We start from the raw sequence: 27,750 nt of genomic DNA, 5'->3' as shown, positions 1-27,750 counted from the left end.
TAAAAAAAGAAAAACTTCAGAGGTACAACTAATAACTAAACCATAAAATTACAATTAACTTTATTTTATTTAGTTAATAAATAACTAAAATCTGATTCTGATGTTTAGTTATTAACTAAACTAAATCTTTAGTTACCTAGATTTATGAACTAAATCTACCATTTATTAGTAGATAAATGGTTATTTATCTACTAATAAATAACCATTAATAACTAATGGTTAACTGAAATAATAATTTTAATAATAATAGTTTTTTTATGAAAAAAAAGATAACTGACGATATATGTATTATACACAGAATGAAGAGTTTAATGACAAGGTTGAGTTAGAACAGGTAAGTTGTCACAAAGGGTCTTGTAGTGTAACATCCCTGTGAATTTTATTTAGTGGGGTTAATCAGGCTAAAAGGGCTCATTGTTTTTCATAACAGTGGGGTGAAAATGCTGTGTGAAGGGGGAAGTCAGGTGTATCACATATATCTACTTTACATTTCCATGTGTTATACTTCTGGAATATGGACCTTTGCTTTTAAAGAGCAATGTATGTATAATGCTTGTGCTACTTTGGAAATATGCCTTTAAAGGACAATGTGGGTGGCTCTTAAAAGAGCCGTTGTGTTATGCAGCTGCTGTGCCGTTTTATGGCTGGACCTGCCAAGGAACAGCACCCTCTTCGCTGAAATAAGAGGCGAAGTTGCCTCTCACTCTCAAGGCCTCCCGTGTAGCATTGTTGGCAGACATCCTGGATACTCCCCGGAGACAACTACCATCACCAGGCCTACGGTAACTACCTCCGCTGTGCCTTCTCCTCAGGGTCATGACACGCAGGTAGTTGTGGAGAAACGCAAGTGGCTCTGACACACGTCTCAGCAGTAGTGGGGCTGACAGCCATCACTCTTCTGTACATTCTCCACTGTGAAGACAGAATGCCAAAAGCACACTCAACTACAAGCCTGGCACGACTGAGACGGTAGTTGTACACCCTCTGCTCTCCAGGGACATGGGGGCCAGGGAACGGGCGCATGAGGTTCCGGCGGAGGGGAAATGCCTCATCCCCTACAAACACAAATGGCATGTCACCACAATGCTCAGACCCAGGGATGACCGCAGATTCAGGGAGGTCCAGGGTACCATCTCGGAGGCCCTCACCAAAGGCAGAGTTGTAGAGGGATCTGCCGTCACTCGTCCTGCCATATCCACCAACGTCAACTACCCTGAAGAGGTAGTTGGCATCGACCACTGCCAACAGCACGATGGAATATGTACCCTTGTAATTATAGTACAGGGAGCCGGAGTTGTCTGGGGCCTGGATGACCACGTGCTTCCCATCCACCGAACCAAGACAGTTGGGGAAGTTCCAGCGATGGCTGAACCCTTCTGCAATGGCCACCAGTCCTCCATGCATGGTGCAGGCAGGTACTCCGGCAGCAGGGCATCCCAGATGGCAGCTGACACCTCTTTCACCACTCTTCCCACAGTGCAGTGGCCCACCCTGTAGCTGCTAGATATTGTCCTGAACGAATCCCCTGTTGAGAGGTATCTGTGAAGACATAAACATATATTAAATATAATAGAAATTAACGGTGGGACGCATTGTTACGTAATCTGCATGCATATTTTAAAAAAAAAACTAATTTATCATTAATAACACTTTTTAATTAATCATTTTTGATTAATATAAGTGTTTAAGTGTTTATTACAAATAAATGAAAAAAAAATCTATAAATTTTAAAGTGTTTATTACAAATAAATGACAAAATTATATAAATGTTAATGAACTAATAAATGAACTAATAAATGTAGTATATTCAGGCAGTACACATTAACCAGTATATGTAATCACTTTTAGATATCACACATTAACCTATTACGAAAATTTGAAAAATGAAATGTGGTGTTTCTCATTGAAATACCCTATTGATGTTGAGTATCTAGTAATTAATTAAACAATGTTGCTTTAAAGGACCATTCCGGTGAAAAAATGAACCTAGGGGTAATTAACACATGGTTACCGAGTCGATCGTTCCCTGGGATGTGTTTTTCACCGGAATTGACCTTTAAGATCATGAGTGAACGTCCACTACTCAATTAATAATTGTATTATCTGAAGTAGCCTACCGTAGACAAATAGCCAGGCGCTGAGCAGGACCAATTGCCTGACGAAAAAAGGTGTTCGTCTTGGCAATCCGGGGTCCCACTCGTCGAACAGCTCCTTGGACAGCCTGAAATGTTCCCTGAACATATCGTCGTCAAGCTGGAGCTCCAACACAAGGCGGTGGTACTCCCAACACTCGTGCCGGACAACTTCACTCCGGATAGGGTGAACCCAGTGCCGACGACGTGGCTTCTTCCTCCGGAGGTAGAGCAGAGCAGCTACAATGATCATTCTCTTATTCGATTCATGACTGAAATCCACAAAACACATCACTTCCTCGAACAAATGCTTTAAATAAGCAACATTTCCCGCTTGGTCAAAACCACGCCCATAGCGGCAAACAGAGGAACGCCCATCAACGTACAAATGTGGGGAGGCGTCGCGACACCACGCGACAGTCGTGTCGGACAAGTGGATCAGCGCCGTTACGGAACGATGGTTTTATACCTATGGTGTCCCAAAACGGATCCATTCAGATCAAGGATGAAACTTTGAGGGAGAGCTACTGAAACGCCTTTGCCAGTTGTATGGAATTGAGAAGTCACGAACTAGCCCTTACCATCCAGAAGGAAATGGGCAATGTGAACGCTTCAACCGGTCATTGCACGATTTGCTCCGCACTTTACCCCCAGAACAGAAAAAGAGATGGCCTCATCATTTGCCTCAGTTGTTGTTTGCCTATAACACCTCAGTGCATAGCTCCACAGGATTCTCTCCCTATGAGTTGATGTTTGGAAGAAAGCCTCTTCTCCCTATAGATTCGCTTCTGGGACAAACTGAGGAGGGGACTGAGGAGGTTATAACTCACCCTACAGTCAATGCATTACATGCTGTGTTTAGACCCTGGTGTTGATCTTATTTTGTTTCTGTCACCGGGACGGTGACATTTTTACGAGGGGGGTGAATGTAAGGGGTAGGACATTAGGACCCAGTAGATACCAACTCAGAGCATGTCATTGCTCATCCAGCTATTTAGTGTGACGTAGTCACAGAGCATTAAGCTAAGCTAGCATTCCAGCATAGTGTGTCGGTACAGCGTGGGGAATGAAAGCACCAGGATCGATGGTTCAAATCAGTGCTGTTGTCATTGCTTGAGGCTGGAGATTGGCCAGTGGACAAAACGGTTGTTCTGGGCAAACTGTTGCAGGTACCAAGTTAGATTATGAAATGTGGTGAATGATCGTAAAAGCTTGGTATATTGATTTTTGTATCTTCTGTCACAGTAACACCGTGAGATTGTGGTGAAGACGCATTGTGCAAACATTTGTTTGCTATTCAGGACGTGTGTCCAGTCACTGTTTTTCCTGTTTAGTTTTAGCTATACAAACTGCCTACCATATTTTATACTACCGTTTGCTGAATGCCCTAGGGGATGAGAGGAGAGGGAGAGTGCGGGTTTTGTGTTTTACATTGTTTGTTTTTGCTCTGTTTTAACTCTCTCTGATAACTTGTATATACAATGTGAGGTTCTCTAATTGAAATAATAGGGTGATGTGTAGTTTTCCAAAGAGACAAACGCCTGCAGTGGTGTGTGTGTGAAGTGAAGAGGGAATATTGCTGTGAATCACGTGTGATATATTAATTGGGTTGTTTTACCTGTGTATTCTTAAATTATTCATTACGAGTGACGTGTGGTGTGCTTTAAATTCTGACACGTCTCAGGAGGGAAACTCCGTGCACGCCCTTAACCATTTGGTGTTTTGATTGAGGGAAGTTTCATAAAGTATAACAGTTGTCTTTTAAAAATTGTTTATATAATTGAACTATTGTGAAATAAATAAATGTATATATTTTTTGACATACCAGCTTCCATCTGCGTCCTTTAATTAGGGTGGCTTGCGTGACACCAGGTAGCCCTTTTGAACTGAATATTTTATAATTTGATTCAAGTAGTATAGAGATTGTGTGATAGACTCTTAAAGGCCACACAGGGAAATAATAATATTTTGTAACTGACACCAGTGGCGGCTCGTGGGTTTTCAAATACAGGAGGCACACTAATTGTACTGGTCTGGGGATCCCTGCCGATTGTTATTATTTGCTTAACCACTATAAAATAGCTTTTTGGGGGCTTTTGGTCAGAATACATAAAGGAAACACTTACCTGTCCTATCATTTGAAACAAACATCCATCCATTCTTAAAAGTCTGTGTTAAAAGAGAGCTGCCTGTTGTGCTATTTAATTTAAGCCTACTGTTGTAGCCTTTAGTTTTAGCTCCCTTTATTTTTTATTTGTATATATACTGTTTGAATGACAGCTTGGGAAATCTACTGGTGATCAAATATTCAATATCGCCACTCATCATAAATACTTGGTAAATTATCAGCCCAGCCGTAGCGGAGATGTTCAAACTAATAGCATGTAATTTACAATTTCTATGATGATTGGCTGATATACCAGAAGAGAGGCTAGCCCCCTCTATGTTGCTCCTTTTCTCAACACTCAATGCTGATTGGCTAATTTTTTACCAACGGAGGCATGAGCACTCATCTCTCCCCTGGCCTCCCCCTCCCCTTCTCTATCTCTTAGCAGTTGTAATTACATCAGCAGATTTGGCACATTTGTGAAAGAAAAGCTGCATTTCTACATGATGGTATTACAACTGTGAAATTACAAACAAAAATATATACATTCTGAGACGTGAAGTGAAATAAGATTTTGAATTTTATCAACATTAAGTTGTCCTCTTTTTCACCTCAAACTTTTGGGGAAGCTGTGCCTCCCCCCGAAGCGCCGCCACTGGATGACACAGAACTTATGAGGTAGCCATTGCAGAGACTGTAAAATTAGGGTAAAGAATTGTAATTGGTCGAATATATCTCTAATATTTTGTGTTGTAGATTTTCACAATTCATGTTTTAATCATGGGTATATTATGTAGTGTATTAGCGGATGTGATGTATATAAATTGAAAATGGCCCAGTAAATAAATGGAATATTTGTGTTTTTTAGTGATTGAACATTGGCTAATGAAAAATGACAATATAATTAATGATTTAAACATTGTGTGGAGGGATTGACTTGCTTTTCACACTGAAGAAGGTCTTGAGCCGAAACATTTTTTTTTTCCTATCGGTTATGTGAATGTAAAATCAAATGTAAAATTACTGGTTTTTTAGAGTGTGGATCATGGTCTCAAATACTAAGAAACTATATAAGTAGTTTAATAATATATGAGTCACTGCTTAGCTTAATTGAAATCATCCTGGCTATCACAATGGGAAAATGTATCTTTAATGATCTATGGCTCGAAGACGTTGCGTTTAGTAGCTGGCTCAAGCCCGTCGCTAACAATCGGTATCAAGCATCCAAACACAAGATGCGGAAAAGCTGAACTGAGTAGCTGGTTACTCACGCGCTGTGTTCGGTGCGGAGAGAGAGCCGCGTATCACGGACAGTCCTTCATGCACATGAATGAACAAATACTAATCGCAGTTTTGAACAAACAGAAAAGGATGTGTAAGAGCCCAATTCAGTACCACGGTGTTCAGGGCTCACGCAGAGATAGGCGTCTTAAAACGCTTGTACACCGAATTTGCTTCTTTTTGCTCTTGTGCGACAAATACATACAAAAATATGTCAAAATACCCGCCTTGGAAAGTATGCTCGAATTTATTTTTTTTTTTTTCTTCAATTATTTGTCAGTTATTTCTTAAGTGAAAATAAACAGTTGAGGAAAAAGATGCGTTCATCGTCTCTTAAAGTGACTGCGCCTAATTTAGCTACTAGCTGCTGTAATGTTAATTCAAGAAAATGAAAGAAAAATCACTCACTGCTCTTGACTGCATTACTTTGTAGTTTTAACAAGAATTTATGCACAGTCATACCAAAAATTATCCAGACTCCAGATATAATTTTTGATATACATATTTTACTAGTAGGTACAGGACACTAATACATTTATGTAAGTGAGTATAAGCAAACTGTGACATATTATATTGGTAATTGGTCAACAAAGTATTGATAGTTGTGTAAATATTGTCATAATAACAGTTGTCTGTAGTTTTGGTTGATTGTAATCAAGGCCGTATTAAGACAGTGTGGTGCCCCTGGTCACTATACCTCGAAAGCCCCCCACCCCACCAGACATAATGGGGTCAGATCAGCTGACCCCATCTACGGCCCTGCCTGAGGGTGTTAAATACTGTGACCAAACACCAATAACACTTGTTATTTTGGAAAGTAATGCCATAAAATAATTGTTAATTTACAATGTTACAATTGTTCAGTGTTCCTGTGTTCTTGATATTCAAGAAAAAGAAGGCAAAGGCTTCAGTTTCTTAATCTCAAGAAATAATAGAATAACTCTTTAAATAATAAAACTTGTTACTTTCAATGAAAGTCAATAATAAAAAAAATACTTTTGAAAGGAATTTTAATGACTGAAGTTATTTATCGTAATTCGTGTAGGTCATAAATTCAAATCCTAATAGTCATAAAAAGGTCTTAAAAAGTCTTAAATTTGACTGATTGAACCCTGCAGAAACCCTGCCTTTCATACAGAAGACACTTAAATCTTCTCTCCACTGTGAATCCTCCTGTGGTTATTTAAGGTTCCTCTAAATTTATAACTCTTTCCACACTGATCACATACAAATGGCTTCTCTCCGGTGTGAATTCTCATGTGGGCATCAAGATTTACTTTTTGATTGAAACTTGTTCCACACTGTTGGCAGGTGAAAGGGTTTTCTCCAGTGTGAATCCTCATGTGGACTTTCAAATTTTCTTTTCGTCTAAAACTTTATCCACACTGTTGGCAGGTGATCGGGTTTTCTCCAGTGTGGATTCACATGTGGACTTTCAAGTTTTGTTTACGTCTGAAACTTTTTCCACACTGTTGGCAGGTGAATGGCTTTTCTCCAGTGTGAATTCTCATGTGGTCAATAAAGTGTCCTCTTTGACCGATATTCTTTCCACACTGTGGACAAGTAAACAGCTTTTCTCCAGTGTGAATTCTCATGTGGATTTTGAGGCTTGATGTTCGATTGAAACTTTTTCCACACTGTGGGCAAGTAAACAGTTTCTCTCCTGTGTGAATCATCATGTGGATTTTAAGGCTTGCTGGTCGAATAAAACTCTTTCCACACAGTTGACACGTGTAAGGGATCTCTCCTGTGTGAACTCTCATGTGGAATTTGAGGCTTTTTTTAGTAGTATAACTCTTTCCACACTGTTGGCAGGTAAAACGACATCTAGTTCCAGTCTTTTGAGCTCTTTTTTGAGACAAAGTATTTTCAGGCTGTGAACAAGTAACAGATTTTCTCTGGTTATTAAAGCATGTTTTTTCATAATGATCTTTATGTTCATTTTCTTTCAGTTCTTGATTCTCCTCCTTCGGTGCCATTGAGTCTAAGATGGAAATAAATAGAAAAATAACCATAGTTTAAAATGGCACAAAGGAAATATATACATAAACATTTAACATGTAAAGCATCAAAACCTTTAGCTTCTACGTGCTCTAAGCTGCTCTCAGGAACTCTACTCAATATTGTTAACCTTTAGCAAAAAATTTTTCCAAGTCCCACCATAGCACAGAGACTGTCCCTGTAGATTCCAACCCTAATAAAACACACCAGCCTGTAATGTTCAAGAAATGCTGAAGACTTATTTTAAGAGTGCATTTGATAAAACTTTGCTTTGATTACATAGGGTTGTGATTACTCATATTGAGATGTTGCTGATCTTGGATGTGTTTTACATTACATTTACATTTAATCATTTAGCAGACGCTTTTATCCAAAGCTACTTACAAATGAGAACCATAGAAGCAGTCAGGTCAACAAGAGAACAACAACAACAGTATACAAGTGCCATGACAAGTCTCAGTCTAGTAAAGAACGCATAGGCAGGGTTTTTTTTTTGTTTTTTTATTTTCTTTTTTATATAAAATGAAAAGACAAGTAAAGGAAAAGTGCTAGTGTTAGTTGGTTAAGTGCAGGCGAAAAAGATGAGTCTTTAGATGTTTCTTGAAAATGAGTAAAGACTCAGCTGTATGAATTGAGATTGGGAGGTCATTCCACCAGCTGGGCACAGTCCAGGAAAAGGTCCGTGAGAGTGATTTTGAACTTCTTTGGGATGGTACCACAAGGCGTAACTGTTTTCCTAAGCATTGTAAGCCTAAGATGATTGTAGCTCCATTGGTGGCAAGGGGTCTACGATGTACTTGGGCTTACGATTCTTTTGTGAAATGCAGCCCTGGTGTAGTGTGAAAAGAGCAGTAAACCATCAACTTTAATTCCAGGTTCAAACTGTATGGTCTTTAGAAACATATACATTAGATTTCTTTGTGCCAGGGCTTGTCAGTTTTATATTTCCTACTGAACCTAAAGAACTCCCCATATCTCTACATGTTAACAGATGAGTATTTATGTTATCAAAGATGGTATTGCTAGGCTAGTAATTTCCTTCTATTATTCTTGGGAAAATAGAGATTTTAAAATTAAGAACCTGTGTGTTATATATTTTGAAAATATTATTTTGATCATCCTTTTTCTGTTTATAGAACAGACATCCATCTTTGAAACGTTGCCACATTTAATCAGTGTTTAATGTTCTCTTTATGTATGACATACTCCCTTTGAAAGTTCACTGCTTAGTTTAAATAAGTGTATTTATTAAATGTCTACTTTTGTGGTTTTGTTATGTTCTAAGGGTGGAGAAAGAAGATTGACTTTTTATGTTGCCCCCTTACCAACTCTAGACTCGGGAGGAAGTAATATTTACAAAGCTTTTAAACAGCTGGTTTAAACTCCGTGTCTGCATAAGTGCATAGCCTTTATTGCATAGGTGTCCAAAACTTTTGAATTAAGTTTTATTTTTATTGTATATAAAGTTTAAAAGGAAAGGTATATTAGAAAAGGTTTATTAGTAAAGGCAACAGAGGGTGTGGGGACATTTATGTTGTAGTAAAGATGTAGACAAAGGGAAATGCTTTTTGGCTTTGCTAGCCATTTAGCAAAATGTTAATTCATAGTTAACCATCAAATGCCTACAAACACCTACAAAGTTGTGTTTATTCCTCAGCAAACATTGATTGATTTCAGATAAGTAAGAACATGCACTCTTGGGGTTCTACTTTAATTTGTTATGGCCTCTCCTCAGATATACATCTTTACAAGCTGTTACCAATTACTGGTGAAACCCACATAATGGGTTTAAATGAAATACTCTAATCCAAATCTCTTGATCACTTGGAATCCACTATGGAGATCACGTATAATTTAATTTTTGTCCCGTATTAGTTTGTCATACATCCTGTACAGTAGGCCTAAAAGGCTTTAAAAAAAAAACTAAAATAGAACAATAAAATTAACCCCATGAAAAAAAAACCCCGCTTTTTCTGAGTGACAGTAAACTTCAAGTTCAAATTAAAGAATTTCACAAATGTATGTTTTTAAAGGCATGTATGAGAGAACTGGGTATTTGATAAGACTTGCATATTCCGAATACCATATTTTCATATTTTTTATATTTTCATATAAGTCGCACTTTTTTTTCATAGTTTGGCTGGCCCTGCGACTTATAGTCAGGTGCGACTTATTTATCAAAATTAATTTGACATGAACCAAGAGAAATTAACCAAGTTAAAACATTACCGTCTCCAGCCGCGAGAGGGCGCTCTATGCTGCTCTGTGCTCCTATAGTCTACCCCTGAAAACATAGAGCGCCCTCTCAAGGCTGTAGACGGTAATGTTTTCTCTTGGTTCTTGGTTCTAAATAAATGCGACTTATAGTCCAGTGCGACTTATATATGGTTTTTTTCCCTCGTCATGTCGTATTTTTAGACGGATGCGACTTATACTCAGGTGCGACTTATAGTCCGAAAAATACGGTACATTTAACGATTCCTGCATTAACATTTTAATGTGATTTTAAACCAGTTAAGTACAAGAAGGTAAAGAACTTGCACACTGTTTTGCTTGCCATGCGCCAGAGCATGTGAGCGAAGCAGAGCAGTGTGACTACGCTTTACGCTCTATGGACGTGCGCTCCACTCAGTCGCTCAACCGCCTAAGCAAGTGCTCTGTTAATATTCTGCTCACGCTCGCCGTAAACCAATTCACGCTCAGATCAAGGGTTGGGTATTGTTTGAATTTTATCGATTCCGATTCTTATCGATTCCTAGTTTCAATTCCAATAAGATAAAAAATCAGTAAAACGCCAAACATTAAGGTGTCAAACATGTATTCTGTCTTTTAACAAAGCATTCTGTTGCAGCTGAATAACATGAGCAAAAATCAACAGCCTACAAAACACTTGCATGAGGAATTTTGCCTGTGCTTTAAAAAAAATACCATTACAAAAACAACTAGATTAACATACATTTCAAATATTAAAGTGTTAAAGACAAGTAAACAGTCTGTAATAAGATAGGAACAAACAAATCAATTAGAAATATCATAAATAAATACAACTAAACAAAATTTCAGGTACAGAAACTGTAAAAGTTTAAAAGCACTGCATAGTTTTCTTTTTATAAAAAAAAAAAAGATTACTTAAAGTTATTCAATATATTCAGTCAAGATCAGTGAATGATTTTGTTCTTTGATTAACATTAAGCAAAAATACTGTACGTGTTTTCTTTCTCATCTGTTTACATTCATGTAAGACAAAAACGTATGTGTTTATGATGATATACTGATGTAGCTTTCTGTATATTGGTCGACAAATATGAAAGAAGTCAGTTTCAAGTCAGAACAACCTTTTTCTACAGTGGAAATACACAGAATGGTCCGAGAACGGACACAAACTGAGAACCCGCAGCGCGACCGCCGACCGCTGCTCTCTGGGTACGCGCTTGCACTTCATTTGTGCTGCATACAAACAGGCCACAAATTCTTTCCGTTCCTGCACTTAATAATTTTTAATCAAATTTAAATGCGAACGCAGGAATCGTAAAGCAGAATCAATCGAAATGCACGCTTCTTATCGAATAACTGGTTCTTGTAAATTTGGAACTGGTTGTTTACTGTTTGTACTGAAAATCTTGGATAATTGTCTAAAATTATTCATGCTGAGTTGCTGATAAATAGCAATTAACATGCTTCAAAACAAAATTCCTAACTTTTTCTTAAATTTATTAATTAAAATGTATTAAATATATTAACCTAACCTACATTAACATACCTAAAATGCAAAAACTGGAAAAAAAGTGTATTTGATTTTCGTTAACTTTATTTCCGCGAAAATAGGCTAGCTGCTGTTGTTGTGTAATAAAACATTCAAAACAGGTTCATTAAAACACAAACACACACACAAGATGAAATATGTTTAGATCTTTCATAATTCGTGGCTATAATTTACACTAAAAAATATATATATATATTCTTAATCCATTGTTTTAATGTAGACTAGTCTAGCATAAAACAGAAAAGCCTATTCAAAATTTGTGACCTTGATTTTGTCTGCATGTAATGATTGGGGCTCCATTCAATCAAATATAACTAACCCTAGCCTACCTGTTTATTGTTTTTTTATTGTATCTAACTAGCTCACCTTTTGCTGCGCCATTTTTGTGCTGCTTCAGATTCAAATATTAATCTTTAATAACTTTAACATTCTCCCTGTATTCCTTCCCAGTTTCTTCTTCCTGCTCATTCTTAACTTAGATTTTTACTTTACATTTATGTATAAGGCTTGCAACTTCGTTGAAACGATATCTGAACTCCATAACTGCTCTACTATTCTCGGCCTCTACAGATTCTGGATCTTGAGCAAGTAAGTCACCAAAGGGCATTCTGGGTTGAGTGAGCAGCGCGTAATCTTCAGATAGGCGCTCTGCGCTCTTAAGAAAATATTACCGCTCTACTCACATGCTCTGCCACGCGCACATTTGAAGAGCAAACAGAGTTCAGTTCATCTCCAGAGCCAGAGTAGACTCCTCTTTTTTTATATTTAACTTCCAATAATTATGTAAGTATATCCTTGTAAACACATCCATTTTTGTCTTAAGTGAACATAAACAGATCATAAAGAAAGCTTGTGTGTAACAATATTTTAAGATCCACGTGCATTTGGTGTTAAAGAGACAGTATCCTAAAAAACATGTGCTGACTGTCATTAACGTTAATCAAAGAACAAAAGAAAATCATTCACCAATCTTGATTATACATTTTTTGTAACTTTAATGAGGATTAATCTATTTTCTATTAAACTTTGGATTTAAATTGTTATATCTGAAATCTGTTTAGTTCAATTATTATTTATGCTATTGTAAACTGACGTTGTTCCCATTTTATTATTGATGGTTTACTTGACTTTACGGGAGTCGTTGGATGCTAAATCCACTTTTACTTGGTGTTTGCATATAATGTGTCTTAGCAGTGTGTGGAACTCTACAATGGAAAAAAAGCTAAATTTTTTATGTTTAATTCCCCAAAAAACCTGAAGTCTAAATAATCAAGCCAATGTTTTTTTTTAAGCTATAATTATTCGCATTTTATGTTGCACTATATGTCCACGCACTAACCACAAGGCTATTGGTGCAGACTTTGAAATGTAGTCTATTTTGAATTTTTTGTTGTTGTTGTTGTTGTTAAAACATGTTCTGTAGAAAAAAAAAGTGTTCTTTAGACTGCTAATTTTTGGTCATGTCATGCATCTGCAACAGACTGCTTTGTAAAATTACACTAAATAAATATGTCTGTCAACTAAATGTTTGACTATTTTTTTTACATTATTGGCATTCTTCATAAAGATCATCCATTTCTGTAGAGCTGGACATTTCAACAAGGACCTAATGACTGAGATCAGCTTTGAGAATGAAAAAACCAACCTGTCTGTGTCTCAGTATCTTCAGGTTTGACTATGAATGCGTCTTCAATCATGTCTTTACTCTCCTCTTTAATAAACTCCATCTGTGTTTGTTCCTCAGTATCTTCATGTTTGACTCTGAATGTTTCTTCAATTTTAATGTCTTCACACTCCTCTTTAATAAACTCCATCTTTATAATAGTGTCACAAGGATCTCAGTTGCTTCACTCGGAGTGTATCTGTGTTTGGACCTTAAACCTTGTCCTGTTTAAGATGAGCATGAAAAAATATTTCAAACTTTATCTCTTGAGTGCGCCTCAGTAAGCTTCCTAATTCAGAAGTCAGCGCACTAGTAAGGGAGTCAGTAAGAGTGAGATTTAAAGGCTTAGAATGACGTGATAAGAGAACATTCAAGAAATAATTTAAATTAATAAAATATTTGGTATTAGCTGATTTATAGATCACATTTAACAGATTCCACATTTTAATGCAAACATTTGCTGTTGGTTTGTAAAAGTTATCATCACAAATTGAGTGAGTTTTGAGCAGCAGGAGACCTCATCATTTTGCAATCCAATTGATTAAAATGAGTCGCGAAAGTTTCAAAAGAATTCATAATCATGATGAACTGATTCACGAAATGAGAAGCACCTTTGCTGTTTCTCGTGTGGATGTGCTTTACTCACACAAAGTAACCATTCTATCACTATATGAAGCTTTTATACAGTCTATGATATGAAGCAAATGAACTACATAAATCACAACTTTACACTATAATAATACATAATAATACATTTCGCATTACGCATGACACACAATTATCGTATCGATCTAAACAAATGATTACAAGCACACGCCTTTCTTTAGCCGAATCACAGGCGCGAGAGCGCGCGCAGCTTTGATGACGTCATAACAACGGACCAAAATAAAAGTGTTATCCTCACCCTAAAGAATTACATTTAACATTAGAAACTAAGATACAAATAACAGATATTGGATTAATTTGATCGTTGAACTGCTGAGCTAGCTTTTAACTAGAAACTATTTATACCGTTGGGCTTCAGTTGAAAAGCTTTCTGTACTGTGAAGTGCTTTTAATTCATGATAAATACAGCACATTTGAGATATTCTCAAGGATAAATAACAGTATCTTGGTCTTCACATTACTAGGGATTGTAAACCAGTTATTAATATTTCAAACTGAAATCCTATGATAATGTAATCTTATTTCGTCTCAGTTTCTCCCCAGAATATAAGGGCAACAATTCAGAATTGAGCTTTATTTGGTTAAAGTGGATTATATTAAAGATCCATGACTGTAAAGGATTACAATTATGACTGTGAGAACAGAAAACTTTAATAAAGACATAATCTGCTGTGTTTACATCTTGACACATTCTTTTTGTGTGTGCATTTGTCAACCCATGATAATTTGCAAAGATAATTCATAGCTGTCCATCATAGTTGATGCATCAGCGTGTAAACGGGACTTTTATTTTGGTCTGGTGTTGTGACGTCATAAAGCTGTGCTCCAGCATCTGTTGTGATTCGCCTGAGGAAAGGTTTGTGTTTTTTTAAGTTTTTTTTAAATTAATGCAAACTACATGTCGATTTAAACGTTTTTACAAGCTATGATAATAAATGAATTAATATTATAAATAACGCTGTAATAATTTATTTAGCGTTATTTTTGTGAGTAAAGTGCATCCACATATTACAAACAGAAAAGCTGCGTCTCATTTCGCTCCCTAAATCGTGAATTAGTACATCGATCAAGTACTAGATTGAAATGAGAGAAACAGCAATTTGAATAATCTGAACAGAGTTGTACATCATTGTAAATGATTCAGTGATTCGAATCAGCGCTGACTATAAAAGAGAACAACAAACATGTTCAGTGAAAACTCAGGTGATTAAGGTGCAGTACAATACACAAGTACACTTACACTTCGATGATGTAAATAATGTGCTTTATTTTCGAACACTAATTTTGTACTCCATGTAATCAAAATTATTCTTTAGTACATTTAATACTAACATACAAAAAATTATCAAGTTACTGCTTGTAATATTCATACACTTCTATATATTCTCGATTTAATTTAAAATTAGGATAACTAGATACAAGTGTTATAACATTGAACTGCTTTTTAAATAATTCAAACCACACTTATAAGAAATGCACTCATGAAGGTCCTCTGTATATTTTTGCAGTAGTATAACGTTACTTCATTTCAAAGAATCGTTTTAAATCTCAGGGGTATTTAGTGTGCTTTTGCTAATGCTACTGGAGTAGAAATATTCTATGAATTAGTGTATTTATAGTGTACAAGTTTAACCATTTCATTTAGCACAGAAAATAAGAATGTGCTACAAATGCACTTGCTGCTATTTAAGTATTTTCTCTTGCATTCAAGTATTTTTACCTTGGATTTTTATAAACCAACTGCAGATGTTTTCATAAAAATGTATTTATTTCATATTGTGTTCTAATAATATCTAATATAAATCCCAAATACCTAAATATTAACTTTGTTTATTTTGGGTTTGCATTTTAATAAGTTAATTTGAGTCCACTTAACTATCACTGTATATGATTTCTTATTTTACCGGTGCGCTAATGAACTACACTGCTGACAGAGATTTCATTTGCATTAATTTTTTCTATCTGTTAAAGGGTTAGTTCAGCCAAATATGAAAATTATGTCATTAATAACTCACCCCCATGTTGTTACAAACCCGTAAGACCTCTGTTTATCTTTGGAACACAGTTTAAGATATTTTAGATTTAGTCCGAGAGCTCTCAGTCCCTCCATTGAAACTGTGTGTACGGTATACTGTCCATGTCCAGAAAGGTAAGAAAAACATCATCAAAGTAGTCCATGTGACATCAGAGGGTCAGTTAGAATTTGTTGAAGGATTGAAAATACATTTTGGTCCAAAAATAACAAAAATGACGACTTCAGCATCGTTTTCTTTTCCTCTTCTGAAGATGAACAGAGGTCTAACGGGTTTGGAATGACATGAGGGTGAGTCATTAATGACATAATTTTAATATTTGGGTGATCTTTACCTTTAATTATTCTCTCATTAAACAGGAAAAAGTGTCCAAATACAGAAAAAGTCCTGCTTGATCAACAGATCCATGTGACACACTATTATAAAGATGGCATTTATTAAAAAGGAGAGTGAGGACGTGAAGATTGAAGACATTTTTAAAATCAAACATGAAGATACTAAGGAACAAACAAAGATGGAGTTTATCAAAGAGGAGAGTGAAGACATGAAGATTGAAAAAACATTCAGAGTCAAACATGAAGATACTGAGGAACAAACAGGTTGGGTTTCATTTCTAAAGCTGATCTCAGTCAATTGATCCTAAAAATGTGCAGCTCTATAGACATTAATGATATTAATGGGTCACATGAGTGTGTCTCCATAGGACCCCAATCAAATAGTGCCCATCTGTTTTTAATGTTGCTTTCAGCAACAGCTTTATGTCATCTACACACTTATTAAACTTTGAGGAGTGAGCCACTGACAAATGACGTCATTAAGATACTGTACAGTGATGATGCTTTGGAGCCATGTAAAACATTTAAAAGATTATTAGCTAATAGACGCTAATTTGATTAGAAACACTGGAGACTGAAAATGCAAAGCATCCTTCTGGTTAAGAGTTGGGCGTGACTTCCGCGTTTAAGAAAAACATCTATAACATTTAATTTTACTTTGTTTTTCTTTTTTATTATTAATATTCACAAACTTGCTCACTATATGGTTAAATATCTGATAATCAGGTTCTAAAATATGTGCAAGTACATGTATTTGGAAGTTCATGCATTTTTATAATGACATATTTTAGTTGATCTATACTGGGTGATGATCATGTTAGTTCATGCTAAATCCAAGCAGTGGGAATTACAAAACGTAAAATCATTCTCTCCTCCCAAAAGACATTGAAGTAATTTTCTGGTGAACTGGGAGAAGAGCAGAGTAAACTTTATAGTTTCCTTCACAGTGTGTTTCTAAAATCAGTAAAACATTCCATCAGACTATATTTGTAAGGTTCATTACTTCCGCTTCCATAGACTACGGGGTACATTTTTACAAACTATAAATGTATTTGTTAGCTACTAATTAAGTGGATTTAAATTTCTGGTGTCTAAAATAAGCGTTATATGCCGGGATGCCTGGTTTTCATAACAAAAACTTCCCGATAGTTACTCAAAACTAGCCCAATCATGTTTTGAGTGGGATCCCCTGGTAAAAACAGCATTCCGGTGGGGTAAAATACATGTTTTTGGTCGGGTTCCCACAATAAAATATGTATTTTAGGCCTAGTCCACACGGACACGGGTATTTTTTATAACCGGAGTTTTTCCTCCTGCGTTTAAAAAAAAAATCCCGTCCACACGAAAACGCCAAAACATGCTATCAAGCGCTGTCAAGAGCATGCCACACCAGCAGGCGGCGATATAACCCAAATTGTAAAGTCACCTTGGCCAATCAGAAGCAGTCAGCAGCGCACAATCTGACGTCAAACACAGCGGATAACGGCGCTCACTCTTACGTCGCAAGGCAAAAACCCCGGTTTTACTGTCCACACGACAACACTGCAACCGGCGTTTCTGAAAATGCTCACCCTGGCCGTAGTTTTCAAAAATGTTCGGTTTCGGTGCGCTGAAACTGCGTTTTCGTGTGGACGAAAGGCCACGGTTATAAAAATACCCGTGTCCGTGTGGACAGGGCCTTAGAGGCTAATATCACGTTATTTGGGTTTCTTAAACCTGCGGACATAAAAACAACCCACGGCAACAGTGTTAAAGTAGCTGACTTTAGCAACACCGGTTATATGGTTGAAAACACTGAATAGTTGTGTTTAGTGGTCAACCGATACTGTTTTTTTTTTATTTATTTTTTTACTGCTGATATCTTGGAAAGCAGGGGGGACCGATGGCCTATTTAAAGCCAATATAATATTTTATAGAAATTTGAAATCATGTGACAATGGATTAAAAAACATAACCAGTATTCTGGGAAGTTTGTGTGTATTGGGAATCATATTTTTCAAATAAAAAACACTTATTTTACATTCAGCACAGTGAAAAGGACATGAACAGGACAGTGGGTAAATGCATAAAGTGCAGCGTAATTTGAAATCACGAGCTTAAAGTTTAAGGCATTCCATTCACACGAACTGACCATCGCGCAGAGATCTCGTGATCATGCTGGAAAAAAATGCACTTTTCACAAGATCTCACAACTGCATTCAACTAAGTTTGCAAGATTTGTTAAATTATAAATGTGTATTTGCTTAATGCTGATGGCAAATGAAGTAGGTATTATGTTTCTTTCCTTTCTATTACTAATAATATATAAGCAAACCTTATTATACTTTTTGTATACATTAATTCCTTTGTTTAAACGTTATATTTGATTATTAGACAGAATTCTATCCGTATTAGACAGAACTGTTAAAAATGACAGTAAACGAGGGAGAATGTGAGCACTGTGCTCAAGCACTGCAGCTTTCAGTGCCGTCAAAATAAAAATCCCGCCTCGAACACATCGGCCAAACAGAAAAATATATCGGTTGATGCCGATATTTGAAAAATTAGTTGTGATATGACAAAATGCCAGGAAAAGCACGAAGGCAGATTTGAATTCAACAGTTGATCACGAGATGGACTGAACATATGGTTCAGGAACCAGTCGTAGAGTGATCACACCGATGTGATCGTACACGCTAAAGTGGATTGTGGAAAGTCATGTTGAGATCACATGATCAGACAAATGTTAACGCTGTCTTCAAGTATAGCTGAAAAGATCCTTTCACATTGGCCATTTATGACATTATGGATTTAAGTTGAAACGTTAATACTAAAAAAAAACTATTAACTTCTAGTACTTAAAGATGCAGTCTGTAACTTTGGCTCTCTAGTGGTTATAAACACAACTACATGTGTCTCGCAGAAGAACACTGCTAGGGACCCGACCAGACTTTTTTGCCGCAGCATTAAATTCCCAAATAAATCTCTGTAGTGGTCGGTAACTCTGGTGTAATTTGAACGGTAGTGGGGCAGTCTAACAATGTCCCATTCCTGACGTCCAATCAGAACAGCATATCTTTGATTTATTCTTATTTTTTATTTTTATTTTTGTAATGATAAAAATCCAAGCACAAGCTGCTGTGTTTAGAATATGCATCTTGAATGCAAATATGCATCACATTACATCTAATGCCTCTTTCAGTAGCATAGTGGATATGGGACAGGGGTGTCCAATCCTGCTCCTGGAGGACAATGGTCATATAGAGGATAGCTCTAACCCCAATTAAAGCTAATCAATGTCTTTGCAAAACTTCTGAAACTTCTAGCAGATTTGTTGGGGCAAGTTGGAGCTTAACTCTGTAGAACACTGGCCAACCAAAAGCAAGTTTGGACACCCTGGTATAGGATCTAGGATACATGGATTACATATCTACTTGTTTTGATGTTGATTGCTTTGAGCCATTGAACTGGGGTTAACTTTTTTGGTTTGTTTTTCCAAACAGAGGAGAGGGAAGTACTGAGTGAAATTGAGGAGAAAGATCAGTATGAGAATCTTCATGACGTAATAACTGGAGAAAAATATTTTTGTTCCTTACAGTCTGAAAAGACTTCCACACAAAAAAGAGCTCAAAAGACAGGAACTAGGAATTATTTTGCTTGCTTTCAGTGTGGAAAGACTTTCAGTCAACAAGGACAACTTAATAGGCACATGAAAATTCACAATAGAGAGAAGCCTAACAGATCCGTTCAGTGTGAAGAGGGTTTCAATCATAATGGAAACCTTGATGTCCACAGACTTTTTACCTGTCAACAGTGTGGAAACAGTTTCACTCATAAAGGAAGCCTTAACAAGCACATGAGAGTTCACAGTGGAGATAAGCCTTACACATGTAATCAGTGTGGAAAGAATTTCAGTTTTCATGGAAACCTCAAAGTCCACATGAGAATTCACACTGGAGAGAAGCCTTTCATCTGCAAACAGTGTGGAAAGAGTTTCAGTCAACATGTAAATCTTGAATCTCACATGAGAATTCACACTGGAGAGAAGCCTTTTACCTGCAAACAGTGTGGAAAGAGTTTCCGTCAACCTGGAAATCTTGTTCACCATAATAGAATTCACACTGGAGAGAAGCCTTTCACCTGCAAACACTGTGGAAAAAGTTTCAGTCAACTTGGAACTCTTAATTACCATATGAAAGTGCACACTGAAAAGAAACCCTTCACCTGCCATAACGTGCACAGGCGAATTCACACTATGGAGAAATTTTTTACCTGCCAACAGTGTGGAAACAGTTTTACTCATAAAGGAAGTCTTAACAGGCACATGAGAACTCACACCAAGGAGAAGCCTTACATATGCCCTCAATGTGGAAAGAGTTTCAGTCAAAAAAGATACCTTGAAGTTCACATGAGAATTCACCCTAAAGAGAAGTTTTAACCAAAAAGGTAACCTTAGGTATCACATAAAGATTTACTCAAGAGGGACCTGTTTCAATGTCACCAGCGTGGAATGGGTTTTACAGACAAGAAAAGCTCAAGAAAATAAAGCATTCTGGAACATTGTAAAGAAACCTGTCATGTGCCATCACTGTGGAAAGATTTCCAGAAACAAAGCAAATCTTGAATTTCACATAAGCTGTATGATGCCATACCCATCTTCCATGAAGCTGCATCATGCAACATTGAAATTGGCACCTAACTGTATTCAATCAACACTGAACTGATTCTAATAGAATAACTACATTACTGTTTAGAAGAACTGTTTACAGCTAAACTAATGTCTAAATAAACTTCACAGTAGTGGCATTTCCAATACAGATTTATGCAAAACTTTAGCAACATTTTATAAATGTTGTCAAAAAAAGTATTACGAAATGACGCCATTTCCAGTAACCAGTGTTATGCAACTAAAACATAATCTTTTGCTTTTTGCGATAAGTCATAGCAACGAAATTTGAGTATATTTATTAGGAAGTGTATTAGTTTTTCTTTTCTTATCTTTTCTACAGAAACGTCCATGGTGCAGCTGGAATAAACCCAAGCATTGACTAGAGTGGCCGCAATCAGCTTCAGTGGCCGTATCAAAGCCACTACAGATGTGTCCAGTGTAAATTAAGCATTGATGGTAGGGAAAGACCCTTATACTGGAGCTCAGCCATGTATGAAGTGTAGGAGGTTATAGTACATTGAAGAATGATTAATTACTTTTTACATACACCATATAACCTTTAAATGTGAAAAAAAAAATTCCATTGCAGTTTTGCAAATTATTTCTTTTTCGCATTGCCTGGAAAACCACCTCATGCGAGTGTAAAAACCTTTTTGCAGTATATGTGCATTTTTGCAAAATTGCCGTGTTCCAATTTGCTCAGTTTGAAGGGTAATGGAAACGTGCCTAGTGAGGTGATCTGAACTGACTGAGATATTATTATTTTATATATGTATATATATTTTTATATATATATATTTATAAGTTGCTCCTTTTTCACTTCTGTTAAAGGGATAGTTCACCCAAAAATGAAAATTGTCATCATTTGTTCAAGATTTTCCAAATTCAGTCCTAGATTCAAATTTCTCATAAGCTTAATTGATTTTGGTCAAATGAGAGAAGAATTAATGATTATTTTAATTTGAAAACTAAATAAAAAATAGCTACCAAAATAAATTTTGGTAACTACAGTTTGGCTAAAACTATTGACTAAAGGTAGTGACTAAAACTATAAAAAAACTAAAATGACTAAAATGTGACTGAGACTATTAAGCATTTTCATCTCAAGACTAAGACTAAATCAAAAATGCCTGCCAAAATTAACACTGAAGAGCATGAAGCATGTTCTGAAAGAAAGAGTCTTATTTTCTTGATGTTGAATAATTGCAAATCTGCAGGAATGGGTAGTTTTAGAAGTGTGGTCTGAAAAAGTACTCCAAGCTTTCTGGTTGTTTTTGAAAGAGTTATGGTTGATGTGCCTAAGTGGATGGTTAAATTAAAGGTAATGGTCCTTTATCCAACAAGAAATGTGTGTTAAAAATGCTGAGATGCAGGCAGTTATCGTTGGTTATCCGGATGGAATGAGAGGTAGAGTTGTGTCATCAGCATAGCAGTGATATGAAAAGCCATGTTTCTGAATGACAGAAGCTAGTGATACCATGTATACATAGAAAAGAAGTGGTCAAAGAACTGAGCCTTAAGGCACCCCAGTAGCTAGATGTTGCATCTTGGACTCCTTACCCCTTCAAGATATCTTGATCTGATAGGTAAGACTCAAACCACAGGAGTGTGATTCCTGAGATGCCCTTTGTGTTAATAAGGTTGATAGGAGGATCTAGTGATTAACAGTGTCAAAAGCAGCAGACAGATCCAGTAAGATAATTATTAAAGATTTGCAATCCACTCTTGCCAGTCGACTGAGAGCAAGGCAGTCTTGGTTGAATGTCCACTTCTGAAACCAGACTGGTTGCTGTCCAGGAGGTTCTGTGTTAGAAAGGCAGATAAAAGGAAGAAGGGGACCCAAATTTTAAATGTTAAATGTACTTAATGCTGCAGTCCATAACTTTTTCGTGTGTAAAATGTAGAAATTTCAATAATAAGCGAGTACACCATGAATCCCATTTTCAAAACCCAGTTTTCAGCATATCCTGAATCAATATGGTAACTATAATAAGTGTTTATATTCTGAATATTTTAGTCTGATTTGGGTAGGTACTGATGCAGAGTAGCCTGGTACCTGCGTGATTCATCATAGACATAAATAGAGAGAAGTAGCTCTGGCTGCAATGTTCTTCAGCAAGATTCAAGAGGTTCATTAACCGCTAGAGCACCAAAAGTTACAGACTGCAGCTTTAAGTAACTTGTTGATGTATGTTGGTATGAGATGTGGATTCAAAATAGAAAAAATGTCAGCCTTTGAATGGAACGCTCCATTTGTATCTGAGCACTGGAGATTAGTCTGGTATTGTTCACTTCCTCCTGTGTAAACTATCCTCTGGCAAAATGTCGCAAATTGTAAAACCCTTTTCTGCCATAATTATATCACCTGGTTTTAGGAGTTGGAGAAGTCTACTGTCAGCCTCTATTGCCTTGTCTGAAGCACTCCCTCAACACAGGTCACTGGCAAAGATAAATACTCCTTTGGGTGCTACTCAATGTCTTAAGTGTGGTCTGTCCTTTGTACTCGCTGTACGAGGTGTTCCAGATGGCAACCTCAGGGCGGTCACACACTAACCTACAATTTAGTTGGTAACTGTGGCTGTGATATCATTGAAATTTGTGGCCAGGTCTGTGTGGCCACATTTAAGTCATACATATTGTTCCTTTAAACCCTGATTCACTGTGGTGAGTCTTTTGGAAGTGTTTGTTTTAGACAGATTGGGATGATTTTTATGCAGATTTGTGCACTTGCGTCACTCGCTCATGCTTGTCTCACCTTATGTGTAAATAGAGAGAAGTTGCTTTAAGCTGCTCTGACACCAGATCAGTGGTCTGATTAAACCCATGACATGGGTTTTGCCAGTAGTGTGCACTCATGCAATGCAAGCAATGATAAATAACCAACTCAGTGGATTAAAGTTAAAATGGTCATATAAAAGCAAATTGGATTACAGCCCAAATACAGTATGTACATACATTCACAAATGTAGTATTACTGCCATTTGTAAAGGTGTTGTCTTATTTCTCTGTCATTTTAATTCTTGGAGATACATTCTGAGACAGAAATTAGTCAATGTTTTATTATTTGTGACTTGCAGACACACCCATTTAAAACATTCCACTTGTACACAGAACCAGGAAACAGGAATCTCCTGAGTTCAGAGAAATAGAAACTTAAGTGTAGTTGTGTAGGAAACTGAAATCTCCTTACTTCATGGAAAGAGAAACTTAAGTGTTGTGAAGCTGTTTGTCTCTGGATGATTGATAAACATGTAACCACAATACTGTATCAGCAGCAATACAGAGGACAGAGAAACAGGTAAGAACTTAGCACTTACTAAATAATGCGGACACTTAATTCATATGTGTATGTTGTTGTCACTTATCAGTGGGTTTGTGGGGCTATAGGTAATATCATGAAATATAAATATTATCAAAACATTACATTTGTTTATTTTTCCTACACTACAATCACTACAATTATTAAACAGTACATGGGTAGTTGACAAGTAATGAACATTTACTGTTTATGTATATGACTGTATAAAAGAAAGTGTATATATTTATGTGCTATGATTGGTCACCAATAGTTCTGTTTTTCACTATTTTTAACCACCTTTCAGCTTTACTTAATAGTGATGTGACATTAATTATTAGAGAAAAGCGTGCTTAAAATTGTCTGGGCTTTAAATTGTAAAAACTGAATTAAAAAAGAAATACCTGTTTAACTGTGTAGCCTATTACTGTTTGTTTTACTTTTTGCTGTAAGTCAAAAGATTGGCCAGAAAAATCTGTGACTCTGTGGCATGAAACAGGTCTTATGCATCATGATAATTAATGTAAAACAGTGGTAGATGATCTGTCATCTCTGAGTGTGAACCTACAGCTATTGGTTACTTGTCCAGATAAGTTAAATGTAAACTATCTCACTCCACTTTTTCCGGATTTACTTTAGTCACACGATGCTTTAGTGGCTCACAGGCCCAGAAAGCAGTAAGATATGATGTGTTTCCAATTTAGCAATTTTGTTGTTACATTTAATGACTCCCTTGTCCCTAATGTTTCTTTTTAAAATGCCTATCAACAAATGCAGGAACTTCTTGGGCAAACCTTATCTAGTTTCTAAGACACAGTGTGACATCATAAAGACACTTAGTGACCAGTTTGATCTACTTTCCAATGAAAGCATTTGGCAACAGTGTTCCTGTGGCTTAGTGGTAGAGCATTGCGTTAGCCCCGCAAAAAGTTTGTGGGTTCAATTGCCAGGGAACACATGTTCGGTAAAAAACGTTAGTCTGAATGTACTGTAAGTCGATAAAAGTGTCTTACAGTACCCTTACATTTTAATTTAATTGAATGATTATGATGTGCATCCTAACCAGGAAAAGGCTGCAGTGAGTCGAGTTGAAGGACGACTGAAGCAGAAATTCAATGTTCTGAGAAGGAAAGACACTGAGCTGGACCAGCTTTCACACACACAGGATCATATTGGACTTGAGTAAGATTCCCATATTGAGTCCAACCATTTTTCCAAGTTTCAAGACTCTAGAAGAATACTAATGATATTAATAAGGTAACAATGCACAAATATGGATTATAGTGCAGGTTACTGGTTGGAGTGTGGAGGTGACAAGTTTTGGTTTCTGGTCCACTGTCTCAGTACCTTTTTAAATGGATAGTTCACCCAAAAAAAATATTCTGTAGTTAATTACTCACCCTCGTGTTGTTCCACAACTGTAAGAACTCCCATCATTTGGAGCAAATTTCATTTTTGGGTGAACTCAAAATTGTTAATATCTGCTTACACTTTATATTTATACAACCTATTTTTATAAACCCTAACCTGAGATTACATGTAATTAAATTTAGTTTACATGCCATTGCTTTGATATAGCAAAGTTAATTTTAGTTAGTAGAATGTCTAAAGTGGACTACTGAAATAAAGAGTAACCTCATTTTCTTCATGTTCATGTGTGCTGATTTTTGCAGTCATATTCAGCAACATGGATCCCAGGACCAGAAACAACTTCCTACAGTGTAAGTCAATAAGAAAAGTAAAGCAACATAATGTTAAGCACATAACCTCAGTACCCTTAGACAAGAAATGAGTCAAATGTGACCTGTGCTCTCAAAATAAGTTGCACAAAGGCAAAATTTGAGCTACAGACAAAAAAAAGTGACAAATGAGACTGAGATGAGTGGGGCGGGGAGTAATTGAGGTTGAGCGGCACCTGCACCACTCACCGGTCTCGAGCCCCACGGAGGAGCTCCAGAAGGGTAAAAGGATGACATTTCCTATGTGCCACATTAATATCGAAAGTATAGCAAAAACACCATTTATTAGCACACTAACAAGTCAGTTTAAGACATTAACATGTAAGCACAAAACACAAGATACTTCTCTTTTCAATATCAATAAGACTTTATTGGATAGATCTAAGACGAAATAAACACCAATCTGATTGAATCTTTAATTGAAATTAGCATTAAAGTCTTTAATGGGGTCATGACATGATGCCTAATTATCACGTGTTTTATCTCCATCAGATTCCAATCTGCTCACACTGGACCTGAACACAGTGAATAAACACCTCCGTCTGTGTGACAGGAACAGAGAGATTACTGGCACTCTCACAGAGCAACCGTATCCTGACCATCCGGACAGATTCGATGGATATAATCTTCAGGTGTTGTGTAGAGAGAGTGTGCGTGGACGCTGTTACTGGGAGATTGAGTGGAGTGGGATGTTTGGTGTGGATATATCAGTGTCATATAAGAGCATCAGCAGGAAAGGAGAGGTTTATAAGTGTGTGTTTGGACATAATAATCAGTCATGGAGTTTGTTCTGTTCTCCCTCTAAATGCTTATTTGTTCATAATAACAAACAGACTGATCTCCCTATAGTGTCCAGTCGTAGAATAGGAGTGTATGTGGATCACAGCGCAGGAACTCTGTCCTTCTACAGCGTCTCTGACACAATGAGACTCATACACTCAGTCAGGACCACATTCACTCGACCGCTCTATCCTGGGTTTTATGCATTTATTGGATCATCAGTGAAACTGTGTTGATGAATCAGAATAGATTTTAGACATTTCTATGTAATTTCTTTGTATGTCTGCACTAATATGTATGTCTGTGCTCTCTTTTGCACTGGAAGCTCCTGTGAACAAGAAAAATGCCTGTGTCTGTTGCAGGAATGGCAATGAAGCTCTTTCTGATTGTGAAGTTTTTAGCGGCATGAAAAATAAGTGTTAATGATTTATGTTCTTATTTTTAGTTTTGTATATTGAAGATCTTTTTTTTTTTTTTTCGTTAGTTAAAGCTGATTCTTAGAAAATATATTGTATACTATTTAAGATCATATGTGATCCTGGGGGTATATTTGTAGCAATAGCCAATAATACATTGTATAGTCAAAATTGTCGGTTTTTCTTTTATGCAAAAAACCATTTGGATATTGAGTAAAGCTCATGTTCCATGAAAATATTTGGTACAATTCCTACTCTAAATATATCATATGCTAAAAACTTAATTTGGACAGGTTAAAAGGGGTTTTTAAATATTAAGATTTTTTTTTCAGATTCTAGATTTTTAAATAGTTGTATCTCTGCCAAATATTTTAGATGTATAAATCTCTTATTTTGAAAAATGGACCCTTGTGGCTGGTTTTGTGGTCCAAGGTCACATATGTGAAATATGATTTAGTCAGAATTAATTGATTGGATATAAAAGTCCAGGGGCAATGAGGTAACATAAATAAAGACAACTTAATCAATATCTGCCTTTCTTGTTTTTTTTTATTTTTATCATTATTCAAAAACTACACAGAACATAAATGACTTCAGGGCTGGGCTGAGGCCAAAACAATAAACTGTTCTGATTCTTGTGCCTTAAAAATTGTAATCACTATTTTTCTCTATACACTAATTCACAAAATTTCTATGGGCGTTGAATTACATGAAATGGTTGCCTCTGATGTTCTTCCATTAAACCAGACTGCTCTTGGTAAAAATACTTGTGGTCTCAGGGCTTTGTATTAACATGCTGGGTGGCCCATGGTGATGATAGATACTAATGCTGGGTTGGTGGAAAAACTGGACATTATTGCTGGGCTAGTGCAGAAGGCTGTTCAGCTGATG

The 27,750-nt window shown here is 36.5% G+C and overlaps 2 protein-coding genes and 1 pseudogene across 2 annotated transcripts; 2 read left to right on the top strand and 1 right to left on the bottom strand.

The window, feature by feature from the left end:
* Window positions 1-6,665: 6,665 nt before the first annotated feature.
* On the bottom strand, window positions 6,666-7,499 carry LOC132105978 (gastrula zinc finger protein XlCGF7.1-like; annotated as a pseudogene).
* Window positions 7,500-19,466: 11,967 nt separating this feature from the next.
* On the top strand, window positions 19,467-20,766 carry LOC132106142 (gastrula zinc finger protein XlCGF8.2DB-like). Its single transcript, XM_059511795.1, has one exon. The coding sequence runs from the start codon at window positions 19,670-19,672 to the stop codon at window positions 20,396-20,398; it is 729 nt and encodes a 242-aa protein (XP_059367778.1). The 5' UTR covers window positions 19,467-19,669; the 3' UTR covers window positions 20,399-20,766.
* Window positions 20,767-25,510: 4,744 nt separating this feature from the next.
* Window positions 25,511-26,932, top strand: LOC132106337 (tripartite motif-containing protein 16-like). Its single transcript, XM_059511957.1, has 2 exons — window positions 25,511-25,645; window positions 26,156-26,932. Exons 1-2 carry the CDS (start codon window positions 25,612-25,614, stop codon window positions 26,677-26,679), a joined length of 558 nt encoding a protein of 185 aa, XP_059367940.1. The 5' UTR covers window positions 25,511-25,611; the 3' UTR covers window positions 26,680-26,932.
* The last annotated feature ends 818 nt before the right edge of the window (window positions 26,933-27,750 follow it).

The sequence above is a fragment of the Carassius carassius genome, chromosome 26, assembly GCF_963082965.1.
Source record: "Carassius carassius chromosome 26, fCarCar2.1, whole genome shotgun sequence".
Lineage (NCBI taxonomy): Eukaryota > Metazoa > Chordata > Actinopteri > Cypriniformes > Cyprinidae > Carassius > Carassius carassius.
Note: the sequence above shows the minus strand (reverse complement) of the source record. Positions and strands in the feature narration are given on the sequence as shown.

What these genes read in the sequence shown, in the direction of transcription:
- LOC132106142 (XM_059511795.1), top strand. Translation starts at nt 19,670, where the DNA reads ATGAAAATTCACAATAGAGAGAAGCCTAACAGATCCGTTCAGTGTGAA.
- LOC132106337 (XM_059511957.1), top strand. Translation starts at nt 25,612, where the DNA reads ATGGATCCCAGGACCAGAAACAACTTCCTACAGT. An exon ending in CAGAAACAACTTCCTACAGT is followed by an intron (nt 25,646 to 26,155) that starts GTAAGTCAATAA and finishes TATCTCCATCAG; the next exon opens with ATTCCAATCTGCTCACACTG.